A 17,129-nucleotide genomic window follows, 5' to 3' on the forward strand; every position below is an offset into this window, starting at 1 on the left:
AGTTCTTGCCTTACAGAACTAGCAGGTGGGTTGAGCTCTGCAGTTACCTCAGCCCAGGAACCCTAGGATGCTGGTACTCACTGAGTACCAGGGCCACAGCTAACAGCTGCAGAAATCAAATCCCTCCCTCACAGTCCCTGCTTAAACCAGAGGCCAAGAAGGATCAACACAGGTGCAGAGGCCAGCAGGGAAAAGTTGGTGCTCCAGATGTGTGTGTGTGTGTGTGTGTGTGTGTGTGTGTGTGTGAGCGTGCATGTGCATGCTTGTGCTGGTTTGTGTGCGCTTTTCTTTGCCATCCCTGGTGACAAAGCAGCACCACAGATCAAGGATGAATGCCCCATTAAGCTGCCTGTGGTCTTTTCTGTGGTGCCCTGTCAGGCTATGAGCCCAGCTGAGAAGATACCAAAGCACTGGGGTGTGGGAGGAAAACATGAGGTCCCTGTGGAGGGACCGACCACAGGATGGGAAGGCAGCCTGAGGCAGGAAGGACAAGGGTAGGGGAAGAACCCAGGTAAGCTGTGGCAGGTAGAAAGACATCTGAATTTATCCTTCGTGGCAGGTTTCTCACAAACTAAGGTTAAGGTCTAAAACCAACCAGACCCAACCATAAGGAAAGCTCTCTGAACTAACTACCCCAGGAAAGCCATGCAGCAAGGCTTCCTACCCTTGACTCTCATCAAAAATTCTGGACAGCTGCAGCCACACAACAGGTAGCAGGAGGTGACTCAGGAAGATTGTCCTCTTCCAAGAACTTCTGGTCCCTAGAGTCTACCACAGCAACAGAACAGGGATACTGGCCTGAAGGCTGAGCTGTCTGTAAATGTGCTGGGGCTGAACTAAAGCTTGAGAGTGCGAGCCTCGGGCAGGGCAGATCCCTGGCTGGAGATTCCTGTGCCCTTGCTCTCTTCCTACTTCTGTATCAGCTTCCTGCCCTCCTTACCAGAAGGAAGGGCCACTTTGTTTCTCACTTAAATCTCTCGTTTCCCAGCGGATTGCTAAAGGGCTTGGGGCACGGAGATAAATCTCTTAGGTGGGAGGTCACTGGGAGTGATGAACTGGTGCTCCGTAGGGGAGGGGGAGTCTGGGAAGGTCAGACAGGGAAGTGAGGCCACCCATGAACGTGCCTCCCAGTCGAGTGCTGACACATTTATTTACTTAGCCCAAGAAATGTTTACTGAACCCTGTTATGTGACAGTGTTCTAGAGTCAGAGCTCAGTCTGCTTGCCCTCTGTCAACCCCACTCTGTCAACTACGTAAACAAATCTCATCACTTAGAAAATAAACCAGCAGTGGGGGGGGGGGGGGTGTAAGGGAGGGGGTAAGATGGGAAGAGGATGAGGAGAAAGGAGAGGGGGAGGGGAGAGGGGGAAAGGGGAAAAGGGGGAGGGGAGAGGAGAAGGGAGGGGAGGGGAGAGAGAGAGAGAGCAAATGATGATGGCGAAGGCTGGTTTAGCTGGGAAGGTCAAGGAAATCTCTGCCGGGTGATGAGGTTTGAGTCGGTTTTAAAGAGTTGAGATCTGATTATCCCAGCCAGCCACGCTGAGCTCTGGGGTAAGAGCATTCCAGAAAGAGACAACTGACGCGATGCCCTGAAGTAAAATGAACTGACCTGTGATCCAGGCTGATGGCAAAGACACCAGCCAGGCTGCCTCGTGGGTTTGCAGGGATCTAAATTTTGCTGTAAATGGGACGGTTGGGTGAGGGTCAAGTAAAGGAGAACGGGTCAAAGAAAGGCCAGCATAGGAAACTGGAACCCTAAAAGCACACTGCAAGAGAAGGTTGTCTTGGCGGTCACAGCAGAAGTGAGCAGTGTGTGTGTGGGGGGTGTGTGTGTGTGTGTGTGTGTGTGTGTGTGTTCAGTGTGTACTCATTTTGGTATGGCGTCCTGGAACCAAGGTCTTCAGAACAGAGGTGAAAAGAAATGACTGCCATGGACAGAATGAGCAGACAGTACACGGTCAGCCTTCAGCTGGAGGGTGGCCTCCGCTTCTGAACATGTGATTACTCACAGTGACATAGTGCCTCAGGAGGCTACCGGAATATACCGAACTCTGCAGTGGGTACACAGCTGGCCTTGTAGGAGCTGAGGCTAGAACTGGCACTAGCCTGCCCTTCACCCAGCCCTCATTTCTACCCAAGGAGCTCTGAAGCCTGCCTGTCACTGAGGTAGAATCAAGCCCTACCTTCTCCAGACCTTCCATATCAGAGTCATTGACACCTCCTCCGTCTTGGAAATTGCATGGTCCCATGGGACCCACCCTGAGTCACTGAAGAAAGAGCAGAGTTCCATTCTAGAAACACTCTGGGACCCTTTGACTACTGAAGCCAAGGATGAAGTCCTAAGCTTCCTTCCATCCCAAGGGGTCGACTGTCCTCAGCATCAGCACCCCTGCCCTCTGCTTCTGCAGGTGAAGGAAATCTGTGTGGAGTGAGCACCTTGGGCAGTCCTCAGTGAGAAAGGGAGAAGGGCAAAATGGGAGCCCCTGCCCCCTCAGGAAAAAGTGAGAGTAGAGTGCCAGCACACTCGCTGGGACAGAGCACTCGCCCACTTGGGATGGCTTTGCTATATCTGTGTTTCTTCCCATGGATCTGCATGCCCACCTGTCCCTTTCAGCCACAGGGACCTTTAAGCCTGACTGTCCCCTATCACAGAGGCTCCCCAAATTCACCTCAGAAATCCTGAGGCTGTGAGGGAGAGGAGGGGCCTCCTAGAATCTCAGTTGGTTTTTGTTTTTGTTTTTGTTTTTCTAGCTGCAAACTCAGCTGTATGGCTATACTATCCAACATGGAAGTTGCCAGCTATACAGGGATACCCATATTTATGTTAAAATGAAATAATATTAAAAATCCAGGCCCCCAATCTCACAAGCCACATGTGCAGTTTCCAGCAGCTATAGGTAATTAGTGGTTACAGTTTGGGACAGGACAGGGCAGGACATCACCATCCTCTTGTAAAACCCATCTACATGAGAAGCTTTGGGTCAGTGGCTCCTGGGACCTGCCACAGCATCACCCGTTGCCATGAGAAATCCAGGTTCCCAATCTTAGCCTGCCACCTGGATGAGAAACTCCAGAGCGACTTTCAGCTGTGCTCCAGGAGGCTCTGGTCTAGAAAACCCAGCCCTTGCAGCTTCTGTCCCCTGAGCCTCAACAGTGGTACAGGCTTGTGATCGAAGCTACTCAAGAGGTAGAGGCAGACACATCATAAGTTCAAGGCTAGCCTGGGCAACGTAGCAAAACCTGCTTCAAAATGAAGAACAACAAAAAGTCTGAGGGGGCAGCTTACCAACAGTGACAGTTTTGACTCGTTGCCCAAGTGAGCCAGAGCAGGGTCATGGCCCTGGAAAGTCCAATGCTCCAGCTGCACCGGCTGGAACTCTGCTGGTATAACTACTTCATCATCTCCTTCCCTGTCAAACCTCCCAGGCTCCTGCCAGGCTGGATTCCCACTGTCTCTGAGGAAAGACACAGATCTACACCCTGTGGCACACTGGGACACAAGCACATCCGTGGAAGAACCACCAGGCACTGGAGTCAGAATGGGCAACGAGTGGCTTTAGAATTTCTTAGGCAGGTGGCATAATGAAGAAGCCAATCCTGTACTCAGTGTGTATGAGAGGCCTGCCCACATGCTGCAGGCCTCTCACCCAGACAGCGAGGGGAGAAATCAGAGCTATGCCTTATAGGGTCAGGGCCCCAGACTGAAGCTAGGTTTGTTCCCTCCTGGCTGGCAACTTCTGAGCCATGGAACCTCTACTCAGCTTCTGTTCCCTCAGCCCATGAAGTCTAAATGAGGCTAACGCCAGTCTGTGAAGAATTCAACATCCTCCTGCCTGTAAAGATGCCTGACTCACCCAGAACACCCAGAATGTCTTTAATATTATTCTAGACACTAAGAAGTTGGCCTACTTTGTAGACCTTCTATTCAGCATAGCCCTGCCTTTTCTTTCTATTCTTTGGCCCCAAGTTCTCCTGTCGTTCTTTGTCCCAGATTTCTCTTAGTATGTGAGTGCCCCCTTGGGTTCTCCAGACCTATTTGGGAATCAAAGAGACAGATGGCTCCTGTGATGGGAGACATCACAAGGGAAGCATCTGTGCACTGATGGCCTCCCTGGTCTCCAGGAAATGGCCTTGCAAACTCGGGTGGTCTGGCTATGACTGCTGCCTTCAGCAGCTCAGCTTTCTTCCTCCATGTGAACAGGGGCTGCACTTACCGAGGAAGTTACACCAGGGCTGAGATCCTGAGTTGACAGACTCACAAAGGCCTTCATTCCGGACTCAGTTTGCCACCTTTGGTCCCGTGATGTTGCACAGACAATGCTCTCCCCAGCTTCTTTTTTCAACTGGGTCAAAGGGAAAAGAGCGCACAGCGAGTGTGCCTTGAGCTCCCGAGACCCGAGGGCTGGATCCCTGGCCTTAGAGCCTCACCTTTCTCAGGCATCTCTTGGGACTGCTTTTCACACTGGGAGAATCCACTGGCCTGGATTCCCACCAGGCTCCTGCTCCCAGAGGCCCTAGATGCCCCTTACCAGAGACTCAGCCTTCCTTGGTCCCACCTGCCCCTGCTTCTCCTCCTCAGCCGCGGTTGATAAGCTTCCTCTCTTCAAGTGGATGCTATTATTTTCTTCTCTCACTGCCTCCTCCCTTCCCAAACATTCATCTGGCCCTGCCCTCCTCCCTCCTGTTCCCTGCAGCTGTGGGCATCCAGATGCAAGCAGACTACCTCCAGCGCCAGTTCTGGGCAGCCATGCAGCAGGTAGGCAACTGGGGGCTCAGAAGTGGGAAGAGGACTCAACAAGCTATCCATAGGAAAGAACTGGCCCCACATCAGTGTCACAGGAGACACTCCCATTCTCTTTCTGCCTTCTCTGACCTTCCCTGAACCCTGCTGATTGGGCCTCTTCCTCCGCCCACCCCAGTGCCCTGTCCCTGATCAGACCCAAGGCAAAGGGTAAGACAGGGCCATTGCTGTTGCCCCCAATCCTAGCCTCCTCTGCTACAGAGGAAGGCAGAGCTTCACTTGGCCCCTTCCTCCAAGGCCCAGGCCTCATCTGCTGTCCAGGCTCCTGGACTTTCCCTTGCTCTACCATCTGTGTACACACACACACACACACACACACACACACACACACACCTAGAGCCTTCACTATCCTTCTAGCCAGAGGCCTCCTCATAGTGAGAAGCTTCTTCTGCTCCTTCACTCCTGGCCGCCAGGTCCCTTGCCTTGGACACAGGCACTTGCATAGTAAAGGTACAGGGATGTGGAGGTGAAGGGAAACAATAAGGACTCACCCTATGAAAGCTCTAGTGCCATGCCAGTGGTCCATGTTTGTCCTCAGAAGAGCACAGCCTGCTGCTCAGTACCCTGTTGCTGAGACACCCCCATACGTGTACACATGCCAGGTACACAAGGCATGCCCTCATATACTGCATCTACCACAGGCAGATTCGCCACATACAATTGGCACTCCCTAAATGTGCCAAACAGGATATATAAACAGACACACCACAGACAGAACCTCCACATACAAGACAGTCCGTGTGCATTTGTTTGCAAGACACCTTCATATCCATAGCGCACTGCACATATACAGACAGACACCTGCACATATAATGTATGTACCGCATACCACACATAAAAACGTGTTCAAATACTCCACATACACACCACACATAAGCCTACCTGTAACACATACACATTGTATACATATAGACACAGACCTCACACCTGACACTACATACAGGCACACACATCCAAGCATGCACTTACACCCACAAAGGTGCACAGTACTCACAGATGTCTCCTCTTCCTTCCAGTGCAACGCCGTAGAGGGGCCGTGCCCGAAGACCTGCGAGGACCCAGTAAGTTCTTCCTGAGAGTACAAGTTCAGTGTCCTGTGTCTCTCTGTGGACCAATTCTTTCCCAAATGCCCCCTTCCTGACCCTGACTGCAGGGTTCCGCCCTCCTCAGATGCTAGAGTGAACAGGAGGGCTGGAGCCAGCAATAGTCCTGGCTATGACCTCCTGTCCCGGCCTCTTCCCCCAGGATCTGGACTGCTTCGTCATAGACAACAACGGCTTTATTCTGATCTCAGAGAGACCCCAAGAGGTGAGTGACTGAGCATCTAGAAGGAGGTCTAGACCTTAGCGGTTACGTCAGCCAGAGGCAAAAGGCTGAGGCCTTCCAGTCCACTTAGATGCAAATCTGGGTAGAAGTTGTTTCCCCAATCCATTCCACATGAGGAACACCATTCAAATGCAAAAATGCTCCCTGTTAACTGTAACTAAGTTGACCTTTCTGAGAAATGCTGAAAGGAAGTGCTACCTATGTTGAAGGAGCCACTCAGTAAGAGCCTGCTCTGAGAGAGCCCCGCTGCACTGTCACCGTGTCCCCTGCCCCCCTCCCCCACACAACCATCAGGGACTTTTGCTGCCTGCATCTTGCCTCCTCTCTCCATCCTCCCACCCCATGGTAGACATCATGGTATCCAGAGGAACTCTGTCTGTGCTCCTCTCTGACGATTTGATTCTAGCCACCAAGCCAGGGCACCCATAGGGACCATCCTCCCCATCACACAGCAGCCTGCCTTCCCGCCAGCCACCTATTCAGGCAAAAGAGGAAGCCACGATGGTAATTTTATATCTGCTCAGCCACAGATCAGACCCTAAAATTAGCCAGGAATTATACTTTAAGAGAAGCTGTTCAGCCTGGAACTAAACCCGAACACATCCACCTGAACCAGCTCCATGACACAAGCCCGCAGCTCTGCATACTCCCCAGCAGGAAGGTGTATATTCACTTTGGCGAGCAGCTTCCAAGATCTGTGCCTCAGTTTCTTCTTCCTGAAAACCAGAGGCTGGGCCACCTGATGTCAGGGCTCAACCCCAAGCTGGAGGCTCCAGGTGCCTGGATATTGGCAGAGTTGCAGGATCAGAGCTGACACTGACCAGGGTCATAGCCAGGGTGGTCTCTGTCCCCCAAAGCCATACTGTAGCCTGGCACACGTGGGGCTGAGGGTCCATGGAAACTGTCAATACATGACAGGGAGTAGAGCATCAGGAGACTGGACACAGATAGAAGGTAGAGAGAAGAGGTCCGAAAGACTGTAGGGCTGGTACCCCAGGGACAGTTCTCTCCCTCTTCTTCTCCCCTCTCCCCTCTTCCCTCTTCTTCCTCTCCCCTCTCCTCCCCTCTCCCCTCTCACTCCTTGTTTGTTTTGGTTTTGGGGTGTGGGGGAAGATGGGGAGACTGAATTTCTCTGTATAATCCTGGCTGCCCTAGAACTCACTCTATAGACCAGGCCACCTGCCTCTGGCTCTCGAGAACAGGAATTAAAGGCATGTGCTAGCCAGGCATGACGGTTTTTAAGTGTGCAGCAAGAGCTGAAAGGAGAAAGCTGCTTTCCTTGTTTCCTCCTACTGGAAAAGCCTGAGTTGTCAATCAGAACTCTGGCCAATCATTAGTCCTGGCACCTGAGTGCTGGTTCAGCCTCCTTCCTTTTCCCACTTTTCCCAGTCACCACCCTTCTCCACACAAAGATAGTCAGTCCATTCTGTCAGAAAACAGATGAAAACAAAAGCTGACTCTGTGACTGAGGAGACCCCAGGACAACAGGGTGTCTCAGTCCCTTGAACCCTAGTCCCGCTGCCATATGACCATGACTGGCTGTGGTCTCCTGTTGGGTTGCTCAAGGGTCTAAAGACAGCCATGAACCTAAGGAGTAGCCGAGGGAGTCAGGTTATTTGATCAGAAGAGGTAAGATTACACCCAGGCCCAAGAGTGTGCCAGAGCATAAGCCAGTGGGGTCCATGGAGGGGCAGAGAGCATTTGGGGGGCCTCAGCCTTGAGAATTGGCAGCCTCTTAGGGTGACTGAGCAAGAGCTGAGGCACAGGACGCAGGCACTGTTTCCACAGGATCTGCTATGGATACTGAACCATCTCATGTAATGTTCATGAGCTTGAAATATTAATGGCCTTTTGATTTTCTTTTCCCCAACCATTTGAAAGCAAAAAGGCCATTCTTTGATCAAGAACCCACATAAGTCCTCAACAGGCCAAATGGAGCTCTCCACCCTAGCTTGTCAATCTTTGCTCCTCAGCCCAGCACACCTCAGACAAGCAGCATAGGTAGGGCAACCTCAGGGAGGGAGACCCCAGGGTCCTCGAATAACATATTGAGTTACTTTGTCTCAGTTCTACCTAGAGCATCCCTGCTGGTACGCTCATGCATTGTAATCCCAGGACATTGCAGAATCCATCAGTTTGTTCTGAGATTTGTATTTGCTGTAACATACATTTTCATTCTCTATTTTAAGTAGTTAGCTTATGTGCCTTCGTTTTCTCCAATATTGGGTTATCTTATATTTTTCATAGGCTTATAAGCTAATCCAAATCCTTTATGAAGAGTATAAATGAAACTAGCTTCTAGAGGCTTCTACCAGCTCCAAGACATGCCCTCTCAAAGCACACCACACACACACACACACACACACACACACACACACACACACACACACACACACACACCTTGAATGAACAACCATATCCAGGGCTTCCAGGGCTTGTGTAGTGCTATGGGGTAGAGACAGGTCTCAGCAGGGATCTTGCTATCTGCGGATAATTGGTGAACTCAAACTAGTTTTGTCTATGGGACAGAGGGAGGGTACAAATCCCTATCATCTGGTAACCACCCTGAGTCCTTCAATACCCTGTCCAAGTTGCTCTGTCACGACTCAGCAGAGTCCACTGGCTCTGATGCACTTGGTTGGGCCTCATAGAATTACAGCCAACCCTGCAAGTCTCTGAATTCCAAGGATAAGGGGCATCAACCCCTGGGTTAGCTCTAGGGTTCGTGTCAAGACCGGAGCTGCAGCTTCTTGGCAGGGCTGGTATCTCTCTCCTCATCTGGACTTGTCTGGGATACGCTGTAAGCTGAGCCATGCTAGATCCACAGGCCTGGGACTCAGCCCAGTTTGTACACACAGCACATGGATGGGTATTTGACAGGAAGCCACACTGCAGGCAAGGGAGCCCTGCACTGGGACAACTATCCCACAGCAGGAATCAATGAGCTCACATCTAATTTCTTCCCAGCCAAAGCCAGCCACTGGACTCTAGGCTCCAGGGCAGATCTCATAGGACCTTGACTCCATCCTAAGCTCATATCACACTAAACGCAGGCAACCCTAGGCCTTTGGATCTTCCAGACTTCTACCAGCATGTGGGCTGTGCTATATGTATGGATAATCTCTGGTTGGGGATTCCAGCACTGTTCCTGGTGTAGCACCTGTTAAATCCGGGTCCTGATGTAAGAAGGGACCCAAAATCTACATTGGAACCTTCCCTTTGCAGGTTCAGCATTTCTGTCTGAGGCTCTACTCCAGGTGGACAAAGGCCAACAGTAAATGTATCTGTTAGGAAAGGCGTTCTCAAGATGGCATCACAGCCAAGGGAGCTCGGGCCTTCTGGTCCATTTCCCACACAGGAGGGCAACAGCCCCTAATAGGAGCCTTTCACTTTAAGTAGATTCCCAGAAGTCCTCAGCTGGGCTTTGCACCATTTCATTGGCCAGCCCTTGGTACAAGGATTTCTGGGAAGTGAAGTCTTTTTGTGGACCACATTGCTCACATTATTGCAGTCAAAGTTCCGTAGTAAAGGAAGGACAGTGGGTATGTCCTGCTGAAATGTTCCCTGTTCTAGGACATGGAGTTTTGTTTGCAGAGGCAGAAGTATTTTTCAGGGTCCAAGATGTGCTTTCTTACTGTCAGACCTTCCTCAGAAATGCAGGGGTAGTAATGACTCCAGGAGCCTCAGAGGATGCTGGGCAATAATTGCACTTATCCCCAGATACTGGTTGATTAGATCACTGTCTTAGGGTTTTACTGACGAGAACAGACGCCATGACCAAGGCAACTCTTATAAAGACAACATTTCGTTGGGGCTGGCTTACAGGTTCTGAGGTTCATGCGGGAACATGGCAGCATCTAGGCAGGTGTGGTGCAGGAGGATCTGAGAGTTCTGCATCTTTATCTCAAGGCCTCTAGGAGAAGACTGACTTCCAGGCAGCTAGGATGAGGGTCTTAAAGCCCATGCCCACAGTGACACACTGCCTCCAAGAAAACCACACCTCCTAATAGTGCCACTCCCTAGGCCAAGCATATTCAAGCTACCACAAACACAAAGGGAGGAGTGGGGTTTGTTGTTGTGTGTGTGTGTGAGTGTGTATGTATGTGTGTTATTTTCAGGGGACGGCGTAGATAACACTTTCTCACACCCAAGCTACCTGAGATTATTTTGGCATCAGACCTAGGGGCAGAGAAAGGGATAAGAGAAGGTAGAGATGCCCAAAGAGAGTCAGAGCCCAAGAGGTGAAAGACAAGCATACTCAGGTATAGATGCAGAAAGATAACAGTTACAGAGGAGAAACAGACCATGGGGGTTGGGGATGGGGTTGGGGGTGGCCAATGCCAGGCCTCCTACCTTCCTTGGCAGAAGAGGCCAGTATGAGTGAAGCCCATGGCAGAACTTGTCGAAAAACTGCCTTTGACATCACACACTACCACCACCATCACCACCACCATCACCATCACTACTACCCCACAAACATTACTACCATACACCCATACACACCCTACTACCACTAACATTACCATACCACACCCCCACCACTATCACCATCACCACCACCACCACCATCATCATCATCACTGCCACCACCATCATCATCACCACCACCACAACTAACAAAAAGCACATCCAACAAACAAGGTCCACAAACTCATCTTCTTGAAAGCCCTGACTCACATGGACTGTTCGAAGGAACTCTGTACTGTTTTGGATTTGGGTTTTTTTGGGGGGAGGTACTTATTGTTTAGGGGGTTTTGTTGTGTTGTTTTGTTTTGTTTGAGAACCCTCTGGGCTGACGTCATAGCCAGCTGCAGGTGACAGCATGATTTAGGAAGTATTAGATTGCAGCAGCCAGTTGCAGGTGGGGAGGGCTCCAGGGAAGTGGAGAGGATTGCATGGAAGTGTTGAATCCATGGAAGCGTGTCTACAGAGACAGCTGGTGGCAGCTCTAGTTCCCCCCTCACAGATGGGAAGACTTCTGGGGGAAGCGGATGGTGCTCTCATGATGCAGCTTCTCAGCATGGGGGTGTTCAGGCGGTAAGTGGAACGCAGCTCCCCCTGCTCCTCAGATAGCCCTCAGTCTGACCTCAGAAGCCCCCAGACTGGAGACAGAGACTGAAGCCAATCTAGGACTGGGTGTAAGGCTGTGCAAGCATCCCTCAGGTAGACTCTCCAGCCTCAGCTCGGCGCTCTAAGGAGAGCCACAGGCTAAGACAGCAAGCATACTGCTCAAGTCCTTGAAACCGTCCAAACTCGATGGGGCATGCCATCTTGGCGAGCATGCCATCTTGGCAGGGGCTGGCTTCTGGTTCACTGTTCTAACTTGGGTGCCCTCATGGTTCCCAGTCAGCATAAGTTCTGCTGTCAAGGCCTCCGGGCTAGGGCGTGGAGTGGTTCTGTCCTCGACACAGCTTGCTTCTGCTTTTCAGCGTGACCATGTATGACTACCAGGCTATGTGCAAGCTCCCAGATCATCACCCCAGTGCAGCTGGATCCCTGATGAGTGTGAGTGTCACCCAGGCCTTCCCTCTGCCAGAGCACGTCCTTGAGAATATTATCTGGTCCCATTCTCATCCAGCCTCAGACCTTCTGCCTCAGGCTACCCTGGACTCTGTCCTGATGCTGTCCCCTTCCCCTGGGGCTGTGGGTTGTCTTGTCCTAGGGGATGGTACTGGTAAGATAGAGGTGTCCAGACACTAAGAGCACATCCTCACCCCCCAGCCTGATGTTAAGATCTTCACGGATCCTCATCACTGGCCCACCAGAGATGGGAAATGACCAGACACCATGACAAATGAAAATGAAGGGTTTGTCAAAGCCCACTGTGGGGTGTCTGACCTACAGAAGGCCCTTGTGCAGGGTGGCTGACATGCAGAAGGAGCACTCTGCTTTGGTGCTCCCTTTGTGGGGACAGGCAGGTGGGACCTGGAGGGTGGCTGTTACAGGACACCACTGGTGTTTCCCTGAAATAGTTGTGTTCTCCTCCAGCCTCTCTCTGCCTTCTTGATGGTGGCCAGGTGGCTACTGCATGAATGCCTGCTGTGAGTAGGGGTTAGATGAAGAACCACCCATGCTGGGGAATGGGGCAGGGGGTAGGGGTTAGGGGAAGGGAGGGGAAGAGTCCCTGCACCTGGGAGCTGGATTTTGAGCCTGGGACCAAAGGCTCCCTGTAGATGGGGTATGAATCTTGGGGTCCCAGGTGAAGAGAATTCCCTGGGTGGGAGGACTGTGTCATGATTAGGGGTGACAGGTAGGAGAGGACTCCTTTGCATATGGAGACTGGTACATGAGGTTATCCTTAAAACAGTAGCCAATGACCCAGAAGATAGCCTGGCTCCCTGGCCAAAGGAAGAGGGAGGCATGCAACCCCACCCTATCCCTCCTCCACTCATGCCCTCCTGCAGACAGACAGGTTCCTGGAGTGGCAGCTAGATGCAGTGGCAGGCATCCCGAGCGCCGCACACACCAGCCCCCAAGACCGCATCCTGTATCCTACAGGTTCCTGTTAGAGTGGAGTGCCTGGGGATCCTGGCAGGACAAAGGGTCAGAGGGTAAGTGTGAGGAGGCAGCTGTGGCAGCTGTGGCAGCTGTGGGCAGCACTCTGGTAAGCTCGCTGGAAAGCTTTTGTCTGGGGTCAGTGACAGCGGGGTGGATGTCGAAGTGTTCATGTTCCTAACCTCATCTCATCCATCACCTCCCCCTCACTCCGGGCTCCCCTACCTCTGTGTGTGACGTCACATCACCTCTGAACACCTTCGCTCCATGTGACATCATCACCACCCTATGACATCATCACCGCCCTATGACATCATCTTGCCCTCGTGTGATCCTGTGCCTTTCCTGTGCCATGTCCAACCCTGTGGTGGGCTCCTGCCCTGGGCAGCCAAAGCTGTCTTCCATCACTGTAAGTAACTCTGACTGAAAGATCCTACCTTATCTCCGTGTACCAGGGAGCTGCATGGGCTTGCCTTTAAGTCTGTACCCAGGGAGCGGAGCACAAGCTGAGTTTCTTTATCTGAGTCTTTTATCCTAGGACACTCCTTGGTTGGGGGGAGGGGTGTCCCCAAACCCTTAATCCTCTTTAAAGCACCATTTCTGGGAAGCAAAGAAATCCAGACTTCAGGCCTCTTAAGTATAGCCCTGCCTTAGGAAACAGCCATCTCCCCTTGAGAGGCTCCAGTAATTAAAGGGAGTTATAGCCCATTATGTAGTTGAGATGCCACCAGGCCACCCCAGAGACAAAAGCAGTGGCACCTGTGCCCAGGTAACTGCCACCCTCAGCAAAGCTCCAGGTTTGAAGGAGGGTCCTCCAGGATAACACTTGAACAAAATCGTGCCTAAGGCCAGAGCGCCTCAAAGACAAGGACAGGTTGAGGTGGCCCTGACACAAAGCAAAGGAAAACTTTATCCCAGCTGCTGCTGCTGCTTGTTGCCAGCCTGGGAAAGGACATCTGTTCTTTACAAACCAAGAGACACAAATGGAGATGTGGGGCTCCTAAGACACAATGGTGCCAGACTTCAGCTCACCCTGCTCAACAGTCTCTGGGTTCTGGACATCTGGTAGTGGGAAAGCTCCCATTGCCTCATTCGGCTTTCTTATATAAAGCTCAGATGCCCACTCCTTCCCCTCCACCCCTCTGGCTACTACTGACCAAGGCAGGTCCTTGGGCCCAAAGTTCCTGAATTTTCTCCCCTTCGTGATTCCTGTGGGAAATTACCTCTAGTCGTTCTCACTGTTCCTGACCGGAACAGTGACAGAAGCCTCGCGTTACAGTCTGCTCACTCAGGGTAGCCTCGGGATGCAGCCAGACATATACACTCTGTGCATCCCTTCTGCAGGGTAGCCAGGAGACCTCAAGGAAGCCACCTTGTCCTGCCACTGGTGACTCTGATAGGTATCACCACTGGAATGTCCTCTCCAGTGACAGGAAAATAGCCCAACTCTAAGCCTGGTAGGAGAAGAGCCATGTTGAGGCTTCTGGCCTCTGACCCAGAAGACCAGGCACAGGGGTGCCCAGCAGCATGAACAGGAAGTGAAGCCAGCTGAGCCATGGCTGCTCTCCCAGCCCACAGAAACTGTTTAGCCTGAAGCCTGCTTCCCCTCTTAGCTTCATTGTGAGGAAAGCGTCTGGTTCCAGGCATGGAGACCTGTGACTCTCCTCACTCCTTGTGTGACCTTGCAAAAGCGATATCATGTTTGCATCCCTATCTCTGGGTGTTTAAAATGGTTACCGCTGCCTTCCTTCCCTATTGCCTTCACTGCTGGGCTGTAAGGGGTGAAATGTGTTGATGCTTTCGGACCCAGTGCTGCGCAATGCCTACGGATGCTCCGGAAATAAATCTCAGGGGCCCTGGGAAGGGCAACACAGCAGCACAGGGCCTCTACTCTCCACTGCACCTTTTGCTGAGTGCTGGTTCACTGTATCCCGACCCTTGTAGTAAACTGAAGGGTGTCACCCTTGCAGATGGGCTTCATAAGGCCTTTGTGATGTGTGGTAACCCTCCTCACACACATTCCCCTGTCACCCGCAGCCCACAAGCACAAGAAGCAGGACCTGCTGCACCCCTGTGACACAGAGTACCCAGTGTTCGTGCACCAGACAGCCATCCAGGAGGCTAACGGGATCATTGAGTGTGGGGTCTGTCAGAAGTAAGTCTCCAGGCAACCACTGAGCCCGGCCAGCAGCTTCTTGCCCCTGGCACCCACAGGAAGGTCTCCACAGGAGGAAAGGAGTGACATCTCAAGAAGAGTTGCCCTCCTCATTATCCCAGCCCTCAATGCAGCAAAAACCCAGAGTGAGGCAGAGGGAGGGAGTGGGGCATGGACAGTTTGGTTGTCTGCTTTAGGAGACACAGAGACAAGGGACCAGAGGCCAATTCCCATGTCAGTGAGTCTAAGTCCAAGGCCACGGGTCTCTCTTGGAAACCGCTACAGGCTTGCTTCCCTTCTCAGGCCAGACCAACCAGAGCAAGCTAGTGTCAGGGCTTTGAATACTTATGTGACAGGCCAGGAAAGAGGCAGGAAGTTCTGCCCTGTACAAAGCAGGGACTGTGTGCAGGTCTAGGGTGTTGTCAGCAGAAGCACAGTGCAGGATTGGGGGCCTTGGTTGGACCAGCTGTCAGAGCCTGGGACATTGCCAGCCCAAGCCTAGAATTTCTAAGCAGGATCCAGTCAGGCTAGCTCCTGGGTAGAAGTCCCTAGCTTCATCCAGACTGGCTTGGAAGGCCATGCCTACTGACTTCCACCCCCTAACTCTGGAGAAACCAACCCAGAGACATCTGTCCCAACCCAGGAGGACAGTACCCCCAGGGAGCTCCCTTGGCCAGTCTTGCAGCTTCCTGGGGCCACCAGGATGTCTGGGGAACCACAGACCTATGCCAACCTCAGATTTTTTGTTTGGTTTGTTTTTTTTTTTTTTTTTTTTTTTTTTTTTTTTTTGTAACCTCAGATTGTAGCATTAGACAGACCTAGGCTTCTGCCTCTTCATCATACGTAACACTTTAAGGCACATACAACAGCCTTCCTGGGACTACACTATGGGCGTGCTTATCTCAGGCCTGAAGAACTCATCAAGGGGATGATAGAGAATAAGGGCTTCCTCTCAGACAGACTTGACTCTGCCTCTGGTCCTTTCTACCGTAGGCAAGCTTACCTCTTCTAGCCTCTTTTGTCCTGTGCACAATGGGAACGACACCAAATTCACACAATAGTGTAATGGCCACACGTGGCTTTATATGTGTTCTGTATACCTGTGTGTGTCTAACATTACCCGACCCATACAAAATGCTTGCTGATAACTTTCTCAGCTGTGCATGTAACACTAGCTACCCGGCACTTTTCCCTACCCCCAACCCCAAGCTATATATAGGAGCATTGTGCCACCTTGTGGACAAGCCTAGAACTGCAAATTCTCTGGCTCTCAGATAATAAGTATGCCTGTTTGCTGGGAAGGATCCCTGTGCATGTTAATGACAACTCCTTCTTCACCTTCTCCAGGCTATTGGGAATAAAAGGGGCGCCATTATGAAGGCTCATGTAAAAGTACTTGGCCATTGGTCTCAATATTCCTGTGCCTGCACATCCTTCCCAGCGCCCCAGAAGGTCTCTCCCCAGAGAACTTCTGAGGCCGCACTCCCACCACTCAGAGCCCATTGCTCTCCCTGCTGCAGGACATTCGTGATGCAACAGATTCCCAGCAGCAACCTGCTCCTGCTAGTAACAGACCGTACCTGTGACTGCAGCGCCTACTCTCCCATCCTCCAGGAGGCCACAGAAGTCAAATATATCCTTCCTGTCTTCTAAGGGGAAGGGAGTGGCTGAGAGATCATGGAGCAGCTCAGATTTGGGGTGCAGAGTCCAGCTTCTCATTGTCTTCTCTTGCTTACAACACTATGATGGGGGGGGGGGGCATCCTGCACGTGCTTGCAGGGCCGCTGACCTCACACATCTTGACGCTCGGGATCTCTAGAACTGTGGAGAGTTGTACCTTGACAGTGAGCTCTGCACATAATGCCTCTGTCAAGTGTGACAGGATGCGCTCCCAGAAGCCCCGGAGACGACCAGGCTCCTGCCATGCCTTCCATCCAGAGGTGCGTGCAGGCTATAAACTAAGAGGTTCAGACTTTGACCCCTAGTTTTTGCCCTGTGTGTGACTTCTTGGGATTATGAATGTTTCTGGACTCTGATGACCCCTGCATTCACAATTAGGTTGTGTGACACAGAATAAGGGGCAGTGGTGAGCAGGGGAGTTCCAGGTCAGTTGGAGGGTGGGGCGAGGGGCAAAGGAAAGCAGACAGAGAGAAAGGAGGAAGAACCTGAGGGTATCTGTACTTCCTAGGCCTGGGCCCCAGTAAGCTTCCCTACATCCTGCCTTACTCCCACTACCTCAGCACTACTTAGCTAGTGACAGGAGCCATTGGTATGTATTAACCCCTAAGCTAGGGACCTTACTCCACAGTCTCAGCTGGGTATGGCTGCCACAGACGACCTCTCTAGAGGTGC

General features: G+C 51.8%; 1 protein-coding gene across 4 annotated transcripts in view; it reads left to right on the plus strand.

The window, feature by feature from the left end:
- Cacna2d4 (calcium voltage-gated channel auxiliary subunit alpha2delta 4) overlaps positions 1 to 17,129 on the plus strand; it is a 116,309-nt gene that overhangs the window by 95,468 nt on the left and 3,712 nt on the right. For 3 of the 4 annotated variants that reach the window (XM_034511952.2, XM_076940424.1, XM_076940425.1), the window contains 11 exons: positions 4,695 to 4,756; positions 5,818 to 5,862; positions 6,047 to 6,109; positions 11,094 to 11,164; positions 11,557 to 11,632; positions 12,116 to 12,168; positions 12,626 to 12,678; positions 13,011 to 13,031; positions 14,660 to 14,777; positions 16,298 to 16,410; positions 16,635 to 16,717. In XM_034511952.2, the coding sequence (XP_034367843.1) occupies positions 4,695 to 4,756; positions 5,818 to 5,862; positions 6,047 to 6,109; positions 11,094 to 11,164; positions 11,557 to 11,632; positions 12,116 to 12,168; positions 12,626 to 12,678; positions 13,011 to 13,031; positions 14,660 to 14,777; positions 16,298 to 16,410; positions 16,635 to 16,717 (758 nt within the window). The remainder of the gene's footprint in view (positions 1 to 4,694; positions 4,757 to 5,817; positions 5,863 to 6,046; positions 6,110 to 11,093; positions 11,165 to 11,556; positions 11,633 to 12,115; positions 12,169 to 12,625; positions 12,679 to 13,010; positions 13,032 to 14,659; positions 14,778 to 16,297; positions 16,411 to 16,634; positions 16,718 to 17,129) is intronic. The other variant, XM_034511953.2, reaches the window with a different exon arrangement.

The sequence above is a fragment of the Arvicanthis niloticus genome, chromosome 9 (genome assembly GCF_011762505.2).
Source record: "Arvicanthis niloticus isolate mArvNil1 chromosome 9, mArvNil1.pat.X, whole genome shotgun sequence".
Lineage (NCBI taxonomy): Eukaryota > Metazoa > Chordata > Mammalia > Rodentia > Muridae > Arvicanthis > Arvicanthis niloticus.